The following is a 17,034-nucleotide window of genomic DNA, read 5'->3' on the forward strand; positions in this document are numbered from 1 at the left end:
GCAAGAAACAGAGTACTTGTATACACAACTTGTATATCGGACCTGCTTACATACCATTTGCAATTTCATTAAGAAAAACAGCAGGATTAAAAAAAACACCATTATAGATTTTGGTGGGGGGGTTTTGTTGTTGTTGTTTTGTTTGCTTGTTTTTTAAGAAATCGGACAACAAATGTAGCATTGAATTTGAAGTCTTACAAACCTATGTTAGGTAAATCAGTCATTTTATAAAATAACATGACAATTTAAAAATAAGACAGAACTGCATAAAAACTAGAATATTAAGAATCATATTTAGCAGTGGAAGAAATACTGTCCCTCAAACCAAATTTTGTATGACAGCAAAATGCTAGCATTGCTGAAAGCATCCATAGATAAAATATTTTGCAGGTTGGCAGGTACAAAGCTAACTGCACTTCCTCATTTTTCTGTCCAGATCTTATAAAAACCCACTATAAAAACACTACAAGCCCAAACCTCTCCAGAAAAAAACAAACACAAACAACAAAAACAAAGCCACAAACAAACAAACAAACCTCAATACATTATTATTTGTCTGTTTCTCAGACTTTGTCTATTTCATTGTTCTCAGTCTTATTTCACTTTGAGAATATATTGTTGAGAATTTTGAGGATATACAGGACCATAATTAAAGTCTATTACTGAAGAAAGAAAAACCTATCAATCACACCACTGGGGGTAGGATTTTTTATTCTTCTGATGAGGAAAGTGTATATGGTATGGCTGTGGTCTACCATTCCTTTGCATAGCTTAAACCAATGTTAGAACAGCAAGTCTTGTCAAAAGAGACAAATCTGTAAAGAGCTAGTCTGCTACTGTTTAAAGTACACTACTTTCAGGCAAACCATTAACTTCTTGTCACAGCATTCTACAATGAAAAAAAATCTGACCCTTAAATACTTACGTCTCATGGGTGCCAAAAAAGAAAATGGGCATTTTATTTGTAGGAGGTTTTACTGCTCCATCAGGAACTTCATCCACCTAAGGAAAAGACAGATCATGATTAAAGTCAAGTAACAGTTAAGAACAGTGTAGGGGCAAATAAGTAAAAGTATTACGCATTAAAAAAAGAAGAAAAAAAAGTCACAGAGAAGTAAAGCAGGTTTCAAGGTCTCTTTTTAACTGTATGTTAAAAAATACAGCAGAATGAAAGACAGTACTAGCAACAAGAGGAAGTCACAGCACTTCTCATGTTACGGCAACACTTTTCACATGACCACTGTCTTTAAAAGGAGAGATGTGATGTGCCACAGGTAAAAATCACAACTCGGTTCCATCCAAATACCATACCCCCCTTCAGCATAAGCAATAGCACAACTTCCTACCCTTACACTGAGCTGGTAACTTGCTGAAGCCCAAATGTCAAGTGCTGCCAAAGGGAAATGTCAATAAGCTGTTTAAAAAACAATTATTAAGCCAGCATCTTAGCTAAGTATCTCATAATTGGTCTTTCATCTACATTCCCACAACCTACAGCAGTCACAGAACTTGCCATGCTTCTTCCAAGGGAGCAGGGAGAATGTGAAAAAGGACTGGATGACTTATCGCAAACACTTAGCTTATTCTACAGAAAGCGGTACAGAAATAGATGACTTTAAGGCATAACCCTGCAATAACTTCGCAGTTTTCCTCTATCAAACAAAAAAGAGGAGTTATTTGGGAACAGTATTTTTGTGCAGTTAGGTGCTCACACAGCTCTGGCATCACACCACCATACAGTGGTCTTCATTTCTAAAAGCTGTTATGCAAATCAGGGCAACTAACGACTACTAGAGAGGGCCATTTGTTACAGGAGAAGCGACTTACAGACAAGTGTAAGGCAACAGCGAACCAGAGCACGGGTTCTGCAATGTGGTTCCGAAGTTGCTTCCAGCCCCGGGAACACCAGTGTGCCCTCCCTCGCACGAGGGGAGGCTGGAGGAGCATCACCGCAGGGATCTGAAAACCCCCCTTGCAACACAAAGCGAAGGCGGCGGGAGGCGGGGCGGGGGAGAGCGGGGCGCCGGTACCGAGCAGGAGGAGGGCGCTGCGGCCCGCGGGAGGCTTACCCTGGCCGGCCAATGGGGATAACCTTTCATCTTGGCAAAGATCAAGTCTCCGGGTTTGAAATCTCGGCTCATGTTTTCTCACCGACGTGACGCCCGTTGCCGCCGGGTGAACTGGGCCGAGGGGAGGGCTCTGCACCGCCAGCCCCCGCCGCCGAGGCGCTGCCAGCCGCCCGAGGTCCCGCTGCCGGGATAAACACAGCGGGGCGGGGGAGCGGAGACAAGGGCAACACAAGAGGGGACATCACGACCGGGTTCCGCAAGGGCGGCCGGCCTCCCGACCGGCAGCCGCGGGGCACCGCGCCGCGCCCGCCCCTCAGCCCCGCCGAAAGCCCCCCGGGGAGCCCGAGGGCCGCGCCCGCAGCCCCCACCCGCGGCGCGCTCGCGGCACCGACCCCACACACATACCCACCGGGGCCGGGCCAGGCCGCACGCAGCCAGGAGCGCCTGCCCGCCGCTCACTCCCTCGCCCGCCCCCGCGGCTCGGCTCGGCTCTGCTCGCCAGCCAAGCTGAAGCTCGCTCTTCCCCAGTCGACGCGGCTCCCACCACATGGACGCACCGCCCGCCCGCTCCCCACATATAAGGCGCGATGGTGCGGAAGCCCGGAAGAAAAACTCTGCCCGCCCGCCCGCCCTCTCTGCTTCCCTCCCGCCGCCTGAGCCGCGGCGGCCCAGCGCCTCGCTACCCACCGCGCTGGCGCGCGGCCCGCTGCCCACCTCCGCCTGCAGCAGCCGCCGCCGCAGGAGACACCGCCGCGCTGCCTCCTCCCGCCAGGCGGGGCGGTACCAACGGGCACGCCGCAACCGGGAGATCGGGGGTGCCAGGGGGACCAGCGCAGGGCCCGCTGAGAGCCGACGGCTTGGCTTCTCCGCTTCCGCGTCTGAGGACGAGCGGGGGCAGCCGCGAGAAGAAGTCGCTCGCCCGCCCGCCCCGAGCTGGAGAGAGAGGACGCGAACTCATTCAGTCCCGCTCCCCTCAGTTATGGAAGTGGCTCATTCCTCCTTCAGCGGGGGCGGGGCGGCCGCGGCGCTGCGGGATGGCGGGCAGGAGGAGGAGGAGGCCGAGGAGAAAGAGGAGGAGGGCTCGGCGCGCACAGCCCGGCCCGCCGCCCTCGGTAGCGGCGGCGGAGGGCGGGATGAGGCGAGGCAGCGGCAGCGCTGCGTGCCGCCGCGCTTCCTCTCGCGTCCCAGGCCACGGCCGGCCGCGGAGTCCGAGCCACGCTGCTCCCCGCGCTGCCCCGAGCGTGAGGTGGCAGCGGGGGTGGCGGGCGCGGGCGGCGCTGCCTGGCTTCCCGCCGGCACAGGCCTGGCCCGGGGCCATGCGCCGCTTCAGTCACAAGTGCTCGCCCAGAGGCGTTATCACCAACGCTTAAGTCTCTGGCCTTGCGCTGGGGCCCTTCCCGCCCTTCCCAGCTGGGAATGTCGGCCCATTCACAGATGGCGAGCAGTAAATGATCACCGCTGTCGTCTGTAAAATGGACGGGGGGGCTGTGTTTGTCCCCACCGGTCCCTTTGTGTTTCTCCTGCCCCACATGCGCCTTTACAGAGGCCTCCGGTTCCCGGACTTGAGACCCCACATCGCTGCCGACCCTAAACCCACTCGTGCACCCCGTGTGCTCCTCACCCACTTGCATTTCTCTTGGCTTCACCTGGCGACCAGCAGCCCTGTCCGCTCGCTATGGCCCTGTCTGAATGGTTCCACTCAGCTACACCGTATGTTTGTGCTAATGTGGGTGCCAAAACCAGCCACAACCTGTAATAGTGGTGGCACAAAGGGTTACTTCTTACAAAATTACGTTGTCTCACAGGTGCACACCTCACCATTTCGTGCTTGAGAGCTCATCCTTGGAGCATGGCCTGGCGCACAAGTCTTAGAGGCCGGTTTTCTGCCAGCTGCCCTGCATGCTACTTACACACAGAGATAAGCCCTTCTGAGAAGAATCTACTGCTTTCAGTTTTGATACCGAAACTCAAGTCAGGCCCAAGACACTGACTGCAGCTGCCACAGAACAAGCTGTGCTTTATTCTAGGCTGTTTTCTCCTCAAATGCAAAAGGGTCATTTCTATATGTTAACTGCAAAACTTTACTCCAGTGGTGTTGAGCAGGAACAAACTGCAGTTTTCCAGTCTTTTAAACCAGTCAAATTTGGTTGATTTTCTTGGAGGTGGTGAAGTTCATATATCTGACATAAATATCAAGTTTCTACAGAGTTAGACAAGAGCTCATCAGAAAATAGATGATCATCAACATATTAAGACAGGAAAAAAACCTTTCTTCCTATGCACAAAGGGACAACTACTTGGGGCAAAAGTTATTTTAAAACAATAATACTCAGATAGACTGTACATGGTTCACAGAAAGATAAAACTTTGAAAGTGGTAGAAACTGTACCTGCATCAGCAGATATGTAAGGCTTTATTTTGCTGTACTGAATCATTCCTATTTCAGTTTCATATTTTTTCCTAGGTGAGGAAGTGTTGACTACTGCAAAAACTGTGTATATTAATATTTTGCTATGCAGGAACTGACAATCTGCAGATATTCTCTTAGTGAAGTCACTGCTCTGTTTAATCATATAGTTACCTTTGTATTCCGTCTCAGATTGAATAAGTTCATATTTTAATTTTGAAGCAATGCTTTTGGAATCTCTTGAGGACATTCAAATTTTCTCAGCCTTCGGAAACAGTCTTTTGAATATGACATTTCTCAGGAATCAGAAGTTTTGCACCTTGTATCAAACTCAGTGAAGAGCACTGAAAATAGTTCTTTTTTTCCAAATTAAGGAAGCAACTCAAGGTGACTTTGTTTCATACAAAAGTAGGGTGTTCTTCAAAAGAGACTAATGTAACTAAAGCATTTTTCGAAGGTAAAGGAAACAAAGTAAAATTTGATTTAAAGGATGAAAAGTAAAATTGTTTGAACAAGTTATATTTTGTATGTAGTCAGAGTCATTTGTACATATTAAGTAAATATAAGAATGAAGACACTGTTCAAGTGCAGACACAACAGAAGGAAAAAAGATGTGTATTTTGAAATCCAGACATTGTATTTGATAGAAAATAACATGCCATACTGATGCTATTAAACTTTAAGGACTACATCAGCATTTCTTAGCAAACGGTTTCATTTTGAGTGACAGAATCTGTAGAATCGCAGAATCCCAGAATGTTAGGAATTGGAAGGGAACTCAAAAGATCATCTAGTCCAGTCCCTCTGCCAGAGCAGGAACACCTAGATGAGGTTACACAGGAAGGCGTCCAGACCTGCCACCTGATGCTCGAGTAAGAGGTAAGCACAGTGATATGCATTAAGTTGTTACAAGCCATGAATGAATTTTGGAGGTGTAAAACAGTTCTTCCTGTTGTATGTCTTGAGCTTGCCTGCTTGAAACAGCCGTACCAACTGATTTCCTGCAGATGTGGGTTAGATCCACTGCAAAGAAGCACGCTGGTATCCTGTCTGCAAGTGAAACAGTTGCTTCTTGCTCTGCCGAGGCCAGAACCACACTGAAGCACCGTGTTCTCTCCTTTTTCCTGAACGTCAAATGCTCTTTCTAAAAGCATCACGAACGGGCTTCTCTGAACAATAAGAAATAAGTTAATGTTAAATTCCATGTGTGATACAACTCTGATTTCTAAAAATACTCGAATATCATGAATATATGTAGGTTTTAGACCAAAATATTCCTTGAACTGTGAAGAAATACCAAGGACAGCGTATACATGAGACGTATTTTTCAGTGTGGGAAGAAGGAAAGGTGTTCATTTAGCTTTGTGCATGAGGCAACAGTATTGCATCTAAAGTAATTTTTGTGACTTAAGGTAAAAAATGATACATGTTATTTTGGGCAGATAAACTCATCTTATTGGTTCAGTATCTGGTAAGCTATTATGGTGCCAAAACCTATCAGAACTTACATGGTGTTAAATCTCTGTGGCTCCTTCCATATTATCCTATGATTTGTATTTCTTCATTAGCCAAAGCCATTTTTCATCATGTTCAATTTTTCACTACTCATCAGACAACAGCAGAGAGGATGCCCTGGTTCACTACTGTATTTTTGATCAGAAAAAAATGCCATGCTGTTATTAAAAGAAGTGCAACATGTCTTCCAATTTTGTGCACCTAGGCGAAGAACTTCTTTGATTTGGCACAAGACATTTAAAATGACTGCATGATGTGGAAGGAGCAAAACCACAGCCTAAAGCCAGTTATATAGATCTGGTCACAAGCTAGAAATGAAGTTTTCAGACTTATCTCTGACAATGTAAAATATTATGCAGCTTTTTGTCTCTTGCAGTTAAAACTTCCATCTGTACCTTGGAGGATACCAGTATCAGGCTATACTTCACCACACATATTGTAAAATCTTAGCCCAAAGTGATATTTTTGCAGTTATAAGCAACAGGAAACAACTTTGGAATAAAAAGTTGTAGGCCAGCTTAAATGCTATGGCAGTACTTGCAATCACAAAGTAAGTCATGCTGACATGTAAGCCAAAGCAATTAGCTGTACTTTGAATTCAGTATGAGTGTTTTCCTGTGTGAGGACCAACTGCAGCTCTGTGGTTAATATAAGCTGATTTAAACTTCATAAATAGCTATCTTTAGTGTAATTTTGCTCTTGTTGGGGAAATCCAATTAGAAGAAAAACCCTAAGGATTTTTATGTGTTTTTATAAATATAAATATATATCCTTAAATATAAATGGATAGTATTTCTTTGTAGATTTTTTGACATTATAAAATCTGAAACCTGTAGATGAAAAAGTCTGAATTAAAGAAAGGCTAAGACTTAATTCTGTTTGTTTCCGGCTGTTGCATCCAGATTAAAGAGTTACACCAGAGCTGGGGAGTGGTTTACCAGGCTAAACACAACCTAGAAAACCTGAGAACAGGTAATGCAGGACAGCTCCCCGCAGTGATAAGCAAGCAATACTTACATAAGCAGCAGCACAGCACATGCAGCCTGTCAGACAGATGGGTGCTGAATATCCCGTGCTGAAGAAACATGGCACCTTACACAACTTAGTTGCATAACCTTGCTAGTCTCATGTGTCAAATCTTCACGTGTCTCCACCTCCACTATTACTTGGGGTCAGCTTTGATAACAGTTATTATGCAGTCCCTCCTACAGGCAAGGATATTTGAGTTTCCCACACAAGATTTTTTTCCTATGTTTCCATATGTGCCTATTCTGTGTACTATCAGTATATGGTTGTCTCTTAAGTGACTTGTTTATCTTCTGGAGTCGGTGTTCTTAAGTAACCTGGTCATTTTTGAACTGCATATTTTCTAAGATTAACCTATTAGTTTGTGCATTGTATATTTTCCTAGATAACCTGGTAATCTCTGGACATTGTGACACATTTTTCTTCTTCAGATGCAGACCAATGTTCTTCTGAGACCACCGTATTGATGCTTTTGCAAGTGTGGTTGGTGACAGCTTTAATACAATGTTACTTATGCAAGAGGACCCAGATTTCTCATGGCCTCTGCAAATTCAGGTCACATATCAACAGTAAAAGACTATGTCTAAAAAGTACCTTTCAAATTGTTACTAACATCTTAATGTGTATCTACTCATGATACTATCAATGGTAGCAATTTAACATGTTAACTTAAAATTGCTTTAATTCCCTTCAGCCTATGACACACTTGCTAGAATACCTTGTCCACTTTTCTAGGACATTATAGGGTGGATTTTATTCAGCCGCTTGTGCCGTTGTTGTTTGACAACATATATTGTTATATATGAGGCTTAAAATCCCTCAGGTCAGACGTTTCACAAGAACCTTCCCGTTTGTGCAGAGAGGCAAACAGAACGGGAGCAGTAACCTTGTTACCCACCTCCCCGTGCTGTGATTTTGCCCTGTGGTCTTTCAGAATCACTACCCCTTTGTTTTTCTTGATAATCTGGGTGAAGAATGTGCTGCCCTGTATTTGAAGATATCCAAGTCTCACGTTAGCTGGTCAGTTTAGCTCCCTATACATTACCTATTTTAGGGACTCAGAACTCCTAAAGCATGGCTGGGATGGCCCAGCTGCAAACACGTCCCCATCCATGTCAGCGCCTCTGGTGCGGAGCGGCCTGGCTGGGGACAGCCGGCGGTAGCTGAGACGTGCGCGCACACAGAAGCGCCGGTGGCCCCGGAGCCACTCCTGAATCGGACGAGGCGCAAGTCCTCAGGGAAACGGCCAGACGGCAGCGAACATGGTCCGCCCAGCGCCTGCTCCTCCCGGAGGGCTGGGACCACCCCGGCCGGCGGGCGGGAAGGGCGGGAAGGACGGGCTATGGGCTGCGGGCTGCCGCGGCAGCGCCCCCGTCCGGACGGGAGGCAGGCGAGGCGGGAAGGCGCGGCGGGAGCCCCCGGCGACACCCGGCGGGGCTGAGGCCGCCCCCGCCGCGGCTCCCGCTCGGCGCATGCGGCACGCCGCGCCCCGCCCGCCAGCGCCCCGCGGCGGCGTTGCCAGGGCCCGCCGCGCGCTCACCCGCGCCGCGTTCCCCACGGCCGCGGGCGGAAGTCGCCGTTGGGGGAGGCCCCGCGCGCGGCGGGGCGGGGCGGGGCGGGGCGTGGCCGCGTCCTTCCTCCCGGGCCCTAGCGACCGCCCGGCCCCGCGCCCCGCGCAGCGCTGGGACCGCGCCCCGCGCGCGGCTCGCATCGGCCCGGACGCGTCCGCAGTGCCAGGGGCCGCCTGCCGCCGCACCGCTAGCCCCTCTGCCCGGCCTCCGGCGGCCGCACGCTGCCTGGTGCTCAGCCGGGGCGGCGGGAGGGCCGGGAGGCCGCTCTGCCCGGCCCCAGCGGGCTGGCGGCGCCGTGTGGCGGGAGCGCCGTGCTCGGTTCCCGCCCGCCGCGGTGTCTGGGCTGCGGCGGGGCGTTGCTGGAGCCCTGTGCTGAGCTGCCGCCGGCGCGTCGGTCCGGCCTGCCAGGTACGCCGCCGGACCGCCGGTACCGCGAGTGCTGGAACGGGCGGTGTCCCTGGTGTGAGCTCAGGCAAGCCACGATGCTGCTGTGACTTTTAGCTTGCGTAAAAATTCTGGCCTACGTTACTGAAAATCTAGCGATTCTTTCAGCCGAAACAACTGCTGGTGAGTTTTTATAGGCTGCAGTGCGGATATGTTAGTTGTGCCTGGCTTCGTATGTTTTAAAGTAGAACATCTTAAGGACATGATTACGTTTATTGTGACTAGTCTCAATCAGAGGATGGTTTGGGTTGTAAGGGACCTTAAAGATTATCTAATTCGGCCCCCCCTGCCATGGTCAGGGACACCTTCCACTAGAGCAGGTTGCTCAGAGCCCCATCCAACCCAGCCTTGAACACCTCCAGCGATGGGACACACACAGCTTCTCTGGGCAGCCTGTTCCAGTGCCTCACCACCCTCATGGGGAAGAATTTCTTCCTTATGTCTAATCTAAATCAGTGGCCTTGCTGAAGTTGAGCGGCTGAGGGAACTGGGGCTGTTTGGCGTCGAGAAAAGGAGGCTGAGGGGAGACCTTGTCGCTGTCTGCAGCTACCTGAAAGGAGGTTGTAGCGTGGAGGGTGTTGGTCTCTTCTCCCAAGTACCAAGTGATAGGATGAGAGAAAATGACCTCTAGTTGCACCAGGAGAGGTTTACATTGGCTGCTAGGAAAAACTTCTTCACGGAAGGGGTTGTCAGGTGTTGGAACAGGCTGCCCAGGGAAGTGGTGGAGTCACCATCCCTGGAGGTGTTTAAAAGGCATTTAGATGAGGTTCTTAGGGACATGGTTTAGTGCTAGAGTTAGGTTAGGTTATGGTTGGACTCGATGATCCTGAGGGTCTCTTCCAATTGAAATGATTCTATGATTCTAAGTTAGTGTATTCTAACTGTATTCAGAAGTTCATGAGGAGAATATGACACAAGTTTTGTAGGTAACACCCGTGAAACCTATTAACTCCTCAAACAAATAGTGTTTCCATGCCACTTGAATACTTAATTTTTGTAAATGAAATAGCATGCTTTTGGAGGGTATCCATTTGTGTGGTAATAAACTAGCTATTGATAAGTGTTTTGACAGAGGGAGGTTGCATATTCAAAATCATTAGCATTCCCAGTAAACATTCTTTAGATTTCTTTTTTTTTTTCTTTTTTTATTTCTATGTAACTGCAGAGCAATTTCAGGAAGTTTTTAAACTGCAGATTGATGTGGATGTGAACAGTACATTTTGATTATGTTTGAAGACTATGATTTTTTTCATGCAGCTATTTTTTGTTGGGTAGAGTTAGCGAATTCTATTTTTCAGGTGAAGAAACAGTTTTCTGATAAAGTTATGCCTATTTTTTTTTTCTACTGTACACTATGAGATTTCGGTGTAGGTTGCAATAAAACTTAAAAGGATGGTGTGAAAAACTTGTTTTTCAGTGTTCATATCTACATCTTAGTGTGAAAACTGGGCACAATTGATATGGTTTCCTATATCCTGACCTCACAACTTCTTTTCATCCAGGCAATTGAGCTTTTTGAGTACAATGCTACAAATGCTCTGTCAGGATTGTTCTTCTCTCATGTAAAGTTAGAGTTTTTAGTTTGCAAGTTCCTAGTAATTTGATGGGCCTAGCAGTTGTACCACAGACTTGTCTATACTTTGAAAATCAGATCTTCAACTATTTTCTCAGTCGAGATGGAAGGAAAGCTGTATTATTTCTCTAGGAGTATAAGTGATAGTTTTATGGTAGTTATGTGTTTTGGGGCTTATGAACATGTGTACCAAGGTGAATTGTGATGGATAGATCTTAAAAATCACAAATGATACTTTCAGTTATTCTTTATTATGAAACTGAAGCAAACTGTTCATCTTCATTGGACTTTTCTTCCCATATTACTCCACTTGATTTTGAAGATACTTTGGAAAAACTGCATGTTTGAGTAAAAAGCAGTATGATAATCCTGGGCACCAATTGTTGTGCTTTTCTGAAAAAATAAAAGAAAAAAAAAGCTTTTAGAAATAATACATTTCTTCTTGTTGCATGTTCTATTCAAATTATAATTTGAAGCAGAAATGCATTTTTTTTCTTTTCCATATTTCTAGTGCAGATTATTAGCTATTGAAATGAACGATATCAGTTTATAGCTAATATATTACACCAAGTACTTCTGTGTTTGGTCAGACAGAAATAGATTATAGGAAACACATGGCTGCAAGCCAGAGATGGTGAAGATGGAGTCCAGGCTAGCTTCTTGGTTTGGACTTTAGTAGGATGTCCATCTGCTGTGGAGTTCCGAAGCAAACCTTCATGGCTTATTAATCTTGATGGTTGAGTAGAGCTTATTCTTCCTCTTACCTTGCTTTAATTATGAGCTTGATCTTCAACTTGAATTACATCTTGGAGGTTTTTTTAAGGTCTATGTTATAAATATGTTATCTATATTGATTTCTTTTCGTTAGTAACGCTAAATTAGCGAGTTTCTTTTAAAGGGGAGCTGAGTTATAATTCAGTTTAATATTCTTCCCATATACCCCTAAATATTGCTGATATATCTAATACAATAAAAATATGCTCAAGGAGAAAATTCCAGGTTTATGAAACCGTTAGACTTGCTATGTTAAAGGCTGCTATTAGACACAAATCTTGGATATTGACCTACTTAAAAAATCATAGTACATGCATTTATCTCCCCTAGAATTCTTTTAAATAGAAAAAAGGAGTTCGTGATCCTGTTAGGAGAACAGAGAATATAATGGGAGCAGTGTATGCAAACATAACATTTTGTATTGATGTACTTCTGAAAACCCTGGCAGCAGATATTCTATATATTTCTTTTTGGTCTACAATATTCAAGCTTAGAGGACTACCAGCACAATTCTCTCTGACTAAAACTGATGTCAAATTACAGTTAGTGGTAATGGTTCACACGACACTGTTTGGTAACTGTTCATGTATGTTAACAAATTATTATTTTATTATGTTTCCAGACAAACTAAAGCATGTCTCTGTTACAGGGTTTAATTTTTTTGTGATATGGAAAAGAGTATTCTCTGAAGCTTGTCAACTAGAAGTATGTATGGTTGAAGATGCTGTTCATTCTCCATTCTTAAAAAGCTGCATATTGAACGTCATGAGTTTGTCCGCTTCAGTCAGCTACGCTGCCACGGAAGCTAAATGGTGAGCTTCATTTCTGTATTTTTAAGTCTAGTAAGATGGTTCATGTTTTTGTGGCTTGTTTTCTAATCCCTGAAATTACGTAATTCAGACTGGAAAGAAGGAGATATGGTGTGATACATGCAGGCTGTGCCATGTCCAGGTAGTCAATAGATGAAATTACAGATATAGTGTCCATCCCATGTGCAAGAATTACCACACGACTGTAGAAGATGTGACATAGAGGGAGTTCATGTCTGAAATTTGGAACACTGCATTAGTTGAGGTGATAGAGGAGCTGTGAGAGCTACTTGGCACTATTTAAAGTCTGGTTATACAAATTTGTCAGTTATAGCTAGAAACGGCACAATTCCATGAATATGAATGTTGGTTAGGAAATCAGGCGTCTGACTACTTCAGCTGGGGAATTTTAGCAAGATTCCACTACTAGGTAATACATGAAATAAAATTTCTCTCTTACAAAATTACTCTGTTTTCTGCCAGATGTAGGAAAAAAGCTAGTGACAAACTTTTTCTGCAGTGTTTTATGTTCACTGTAACTAGCTGACTTGTGAAGTGAATATTAATTAGAAGTTTTTGAGTTACAAAAAGTCATTGTGCAATGCAGAACTCTCAAAAACTATTTCACTTTCTGATATGCTTTCTTGAAGAATCTTAAAGTATTACTAAAAATGGTGTCTGAGAGAAAAGCTGTAGTTTTGTAACTACTCCTACATTTATACAGTCCTAAAATGACTTTCGGCCCTTTGAAGGCAACTGTGAGGCTGATGTGGCCCGCAGTGAAAATGAGTTTGGCACTCCTGCTCTATTTGGTAAAATACATATTTTGGTTCAAAACCACTGGCTGATGAAATGTTAATATATGAAAATGGCAGTACAAAACATTCTCTGAATTCCTTTAGCCTTCAAATCATGCATGCTGTGAAACTTTCCAGAGATTTTGTGTGGCTGTGTTGTTTTCGATTTAAGCTTCTGAGAGCTTTATGCTGTAACACTTCTACTTGTAATAAGTAGTGTGAAGCTTTCATAAAGTATTGCATATTCTGGTGACACTGTGATGATTAAAGAAAACATGACAGAGATAAGAATTCATAAGACCAATCTCTATTTCATTTAAAAATGTTTGAGTAGACATATTAATTAAATGATTAACACAGTAATATTCCCTCAGATGTTTTTTTTTCTTTTAAAGTAGCTATTTCAATTTGATTCTTTACTAAGAAAAAAATAGGGATTTCTGTTTTATATTTTCAGTTTTTCAGTAATGTCATTGTGAGTTTAGAAGCTGTGCAGAAAATATTCCTTTAAAAAGTTGTTTAATGTTTTTTCCTAGTAGTTACTGTTGTGTCTTAATGCACTTATGCACATTTTTATTTCTATAATGTGCCTGATTTTCTGTTACTTGTGATGTTTTGTCACTTGTATGTGGCTTTTTTTTTTCCTCCACTGATTCAGTTAAGCAGAACAGTTACTCAGTGGAAAACTTAACTCTGTGATTAAGTTTTATTGTGTAGATATCTCCATGGTCCTCTTTTTTTTCCCTGGATAACTAACAGAGGAGTTGGAAGGAACTGTTTTCTTGAAAGCTGATTGCCATACAAACCGATGTAATTTACTTAAAGGTTTAAAGGTGGGTTTTATTGACTTTACAAAAAGCACCTATTCCATTTCTTGCACTCAGTGTGCTATCCATGCAAGAACTACTAAATATCACCAGGTTTAAGGAAGCGAAATGGCCTCCCCGCTGCCTGCAAACTGACAAGATGCTTACCCTTTCCATAACCCTTGTTTCTTTGCCCTAGTTCTCCCCAGTTTTAGTTGGGGTTCTGTTTTAATCCCTAACCTGTGCTTTACTAACTTTGGTGCTATCTGGCCTTTAGCTGTGTTTAGTTGAGATTGATACTTCTTGCACCATCTCTGAATAAGATGACTTTCTTTTCTTTCATCTCTTTTTTTCCCCAGCCACAAAAAAATAAAGGTCTCCCAAAGTCGTTATAGGATATCCACAATCAAGCTTGTTGTCAAGGTTTGATTGCAGGGTGACAATAAATCATGGCAGATGCTTTGTTAACCCCATCCCCTCTCCCACCCCTCTTCCAGCCCCCCTCCCCACTAAGTAAGGACAATAGGAGGGCAAAGAGAGGCAAAAAGAGAGAGGACTTGCAAGTTGGAAAGAATTAAAAATGTTTTACTAATGCTACTAATAAAATAGAGAAAATAATACAAAATATTCAAAACCAATCTTGGATTTCCCAGTTACTCAGCACTGGCTGCTCCGGCAGCAGCAGAGCAGACACCCGAAGCCCTGGGTTGGACTCTGCAGCAAACTGAACTGGATTCAAGGATGCAGGGTCTGTCACTAGGCCTCAGGGGCGGCAGCCAGGGTCCTTCCCAGATGTCGGCCATAGTTGAAGAAGAGAAAAAGGAACGAGACCCTCGTGATCTCCCACTTTTATATGAAGTATCACGTGAATGGGATGGAATACTTAGTTGGTCAGTTTTAGTCACCTGTTCAGTTCGCTCCTCCTTGCCCCTCTCACTTACGGGATGTGCATCCTTATCAGTGACCTTGCATTCCATTGCTATGTCTACCAAAACATGTATGCGACTTCAGAAAAGTGCAGTTACTAAGAAGGGTTTAGCTGAAAAAAAAATTCACTAAAAGAGAAACTGGTCTCATTTTTAACAAAACCAGGACATACCACCCCTTATTATATACCATTCACGGCACGCTTAGGCCTTATCAATACAATCTAATTAATTACTATTACCATATATATTTATGTATACATATGTACATAGATACATAGATGTAATTCATCATTCTCTTAGTCCTTTTGAAAAGTTCATTAAGTTCATTTAGTTAATTACTTTAAGCTTCATTTATCACAACAGTCTCCCAGGGCAGGAAAAATGGTACATCTAGTCCATCTCATGCCCACAGTTTGTGGGTTAAAGACATCAATTTGAACAAATTATCAGGTGCCACTCAAAGAAGCTAGCTCTGGTTTCATCACCACTGTCTTGATCTGAAAGACACTTGTTGAACACTGTTAGTATGGCATATAGCATCATGTAGCAATTAACATCATGCAGTTCAGTATTGAATATTCTCACCTAAAATCAAATCCCCTTGAGGTACACACCGAACTTCTCCATCCTTAAGCATCACCCACCAAGTGCTGCCAGGTCCTTGGGCAAAAACAATCCCATGAATGGGCTTGCATTTGCCTGAGGCAGGAGTAACCCAGACTGCCTTCCCTAACATATTTTTCGTGTGTACTACAGGGACTTTATCTCCTTCTACAGTATGTAGAATTTCTGACTGGGCAGGCCCAGCTCGATTGGTTGATCCTCTAGTGTTGACCAACCAAGTAGCTTTTGCTAAATGTGAATCCCAGTTTTTAAAGGCTCCACCACCCATTGCCTTTAATGTAGTTTTTAACAGACCATTGTACCTTTCAATTTTCCCAGAGGCTGGTGCATGATATGGAATGTGATATACCCACTCAATACCATGTTCTTTGGCCCAGTTGTCTATAAGACTGTTTTTGAAATGAGTGCCATTATCTGACTCAATTATTTCTGGTGTGCTGTGTCGCCAAAGGACTTGCTTTTCAAGGCCCAAGATAGTATTCTGGGCTGTAGCATGGGGTACTGCATGTTTCCAACCATCCAATGGTTGCTTCTACCATTGTAAGTACATAGCGCGTACCTTGATGGGTTTGCAGAAATATAATGTAATCAATCTGCCAAGCCTCTCCATACTTTAACTATCGCCCCACATACCATACAGGCTTTAACCATTTGGCTTGTTTGATTTCGGCACATGTTTCACATTCATGAATAACCTGTGAAATAGTGTCCACGGTTCAGTCCACCCCTCGATCGCGAGCCCATTTATATGTTGCATCTCTGCCTTGATGCCCTGAAGCATCATGGGCTCACTGAGCTAGGAAAGGTTCACCTTTATGTTGCCAGTCCAAGTCCACTTCAGCTACTTGAATCTTAGCAGCTTGATCCACTTGCTGGTTGTTCCGATGTTCCTCAGTGGCTCAACTTTTAGGCACATGAGTGTCTACATGACAAAGTCTCACAGTCAGGCTCTCTAGCCAAGCAGCAATGTCTTGCCACAGTGTGGCAGCCTAAATGGGTTTACCTCTGCATTGCCAGTTGCTTTTCTTCCATTGCTGTAACCATCCGTACAAGGCATTTGCCACCATCCATGAGTCAGTGTAGAGATAAAGTACTGGCCACTTCTGTCATTCAGCAATGTCCAAGGCCAGCTGGATGACTTTCACTTCTGCAAATTGACTCGATTCACCTTGTCCTTCAGTGGCTTCTGTGACTTGTCGTGTGGGACTCCACACAGCAGCTTTCCACCTCTGATGTTTTCCTACAAGACGGCAGGATCCATCTGTGAACAGTGCATACTGCTTTTCAGTCTCTGAAAGTTTATTATATGGTGTTGCTTCTTCAGCTTACAGATGTTCCAGCTGTTCACATCCTTCTTATTTCCTGCTTGACTTACCGCCATATCTTCTTGTTGCAGTAGCTAAGAGTTGCACAAAATAATGATACATGGTTTTACTTACCTTGTTGCTGATCTTTTGCCCCTTGAGTCATGTTGGTTCCTTTGGGTAGTAAACACTGAAAGCTAGTAATGTACCTGTGCTTTTTTTGCAATACATACAGCTTTTAATGATCCTTATCTCCTACATTTATTAAATATATAAAATGTGTTAAGTACCTGGCACCGTGTGGAACAATTATTGATGATAGACAATTATTCCAGTCTCATAGATGAAATGCATCTTGTTTTTAAGTGGAAATAGTATTTATTATA

The 17,034-nt window shown here is 44.3% G+C and overlaps 2 protein-coding genes across 8 annotated transcripts in view; one reads left to right on the forward strand and one right to left on the reverse strand.

The window, feature by feature from the left end:
- The window catches only part of PSIP1 (PC4 and SRSF1 interacting protein 1), a 37,005-nt gene extending 33,949 nt beyond the window's left edge, over window positions 1-3,056 (reverse strand). For 2 of the 5 annotated variants that reach the window (XM_065655999.1, XM_065655995.1), the window contains exons 1-3: window positions 2,784-3,056; window positions 2,070-2,250; window positions 926-1,002 (exon numbers count right to left, since the gene is read on the reverse strand). In XM_065655999.1, the coding sequence (XP_065512071.1) occupies window positions 926-1,002; window positions 2,070-2,141 (149 nt within the window). In that variant the 5' untranslated portion in view covers window positions 2,142-2,250; window positions 2,784-3,056. The other 3 variants (XM_065655997.1, XM_065655998.1, XM_065655996.1) reach the window with 3 other exon arrangements.
- A 5,928-nt stretch (window positions 3,057-8,984) lies between these two features.
- The window catches only part of CCDC171 (coiled-coil domain containing 171), a 155,500-nt gene continuing 147,450 nt past the window's right edge, over window positions 8,985-17,034 (forward strand). For all 3 annotated transcript variants that reach the window (XM_065656381.1, XM_065656382.1, XM_065656383.1), the window contains exons 1-2: window positions 8,985-9,155; window positions 12,029-12,191. In XM_065656381.1, coding sequence (XP_065512453.1) covers window positions 12,091-12,191 — 101 coding nt within the window. In that variant the 5' untranslated portion in view covers window positions 8,985-9,155; window positions 12,029-12,090. The remainder of the gene's footprint in view (window positions 9,156-12,028; window positions 12,192-17,034) is intronic.

This window comes from Caloenas nicobarica, chromosome Z, assembly GCF_036013445.1.
Source record: "Caloenas nicobarica isolate bCalNic1 chromosome Z, bCalNic1.hap1, whole genome shotgun sequence".
In the NCBI taxonomy this organism is placed as follows: Eukaryota; Metazoa; Chordata; class Aves; order Columbiformes; family Columbidae; genus Caloenas; species Caloenas nicobarica.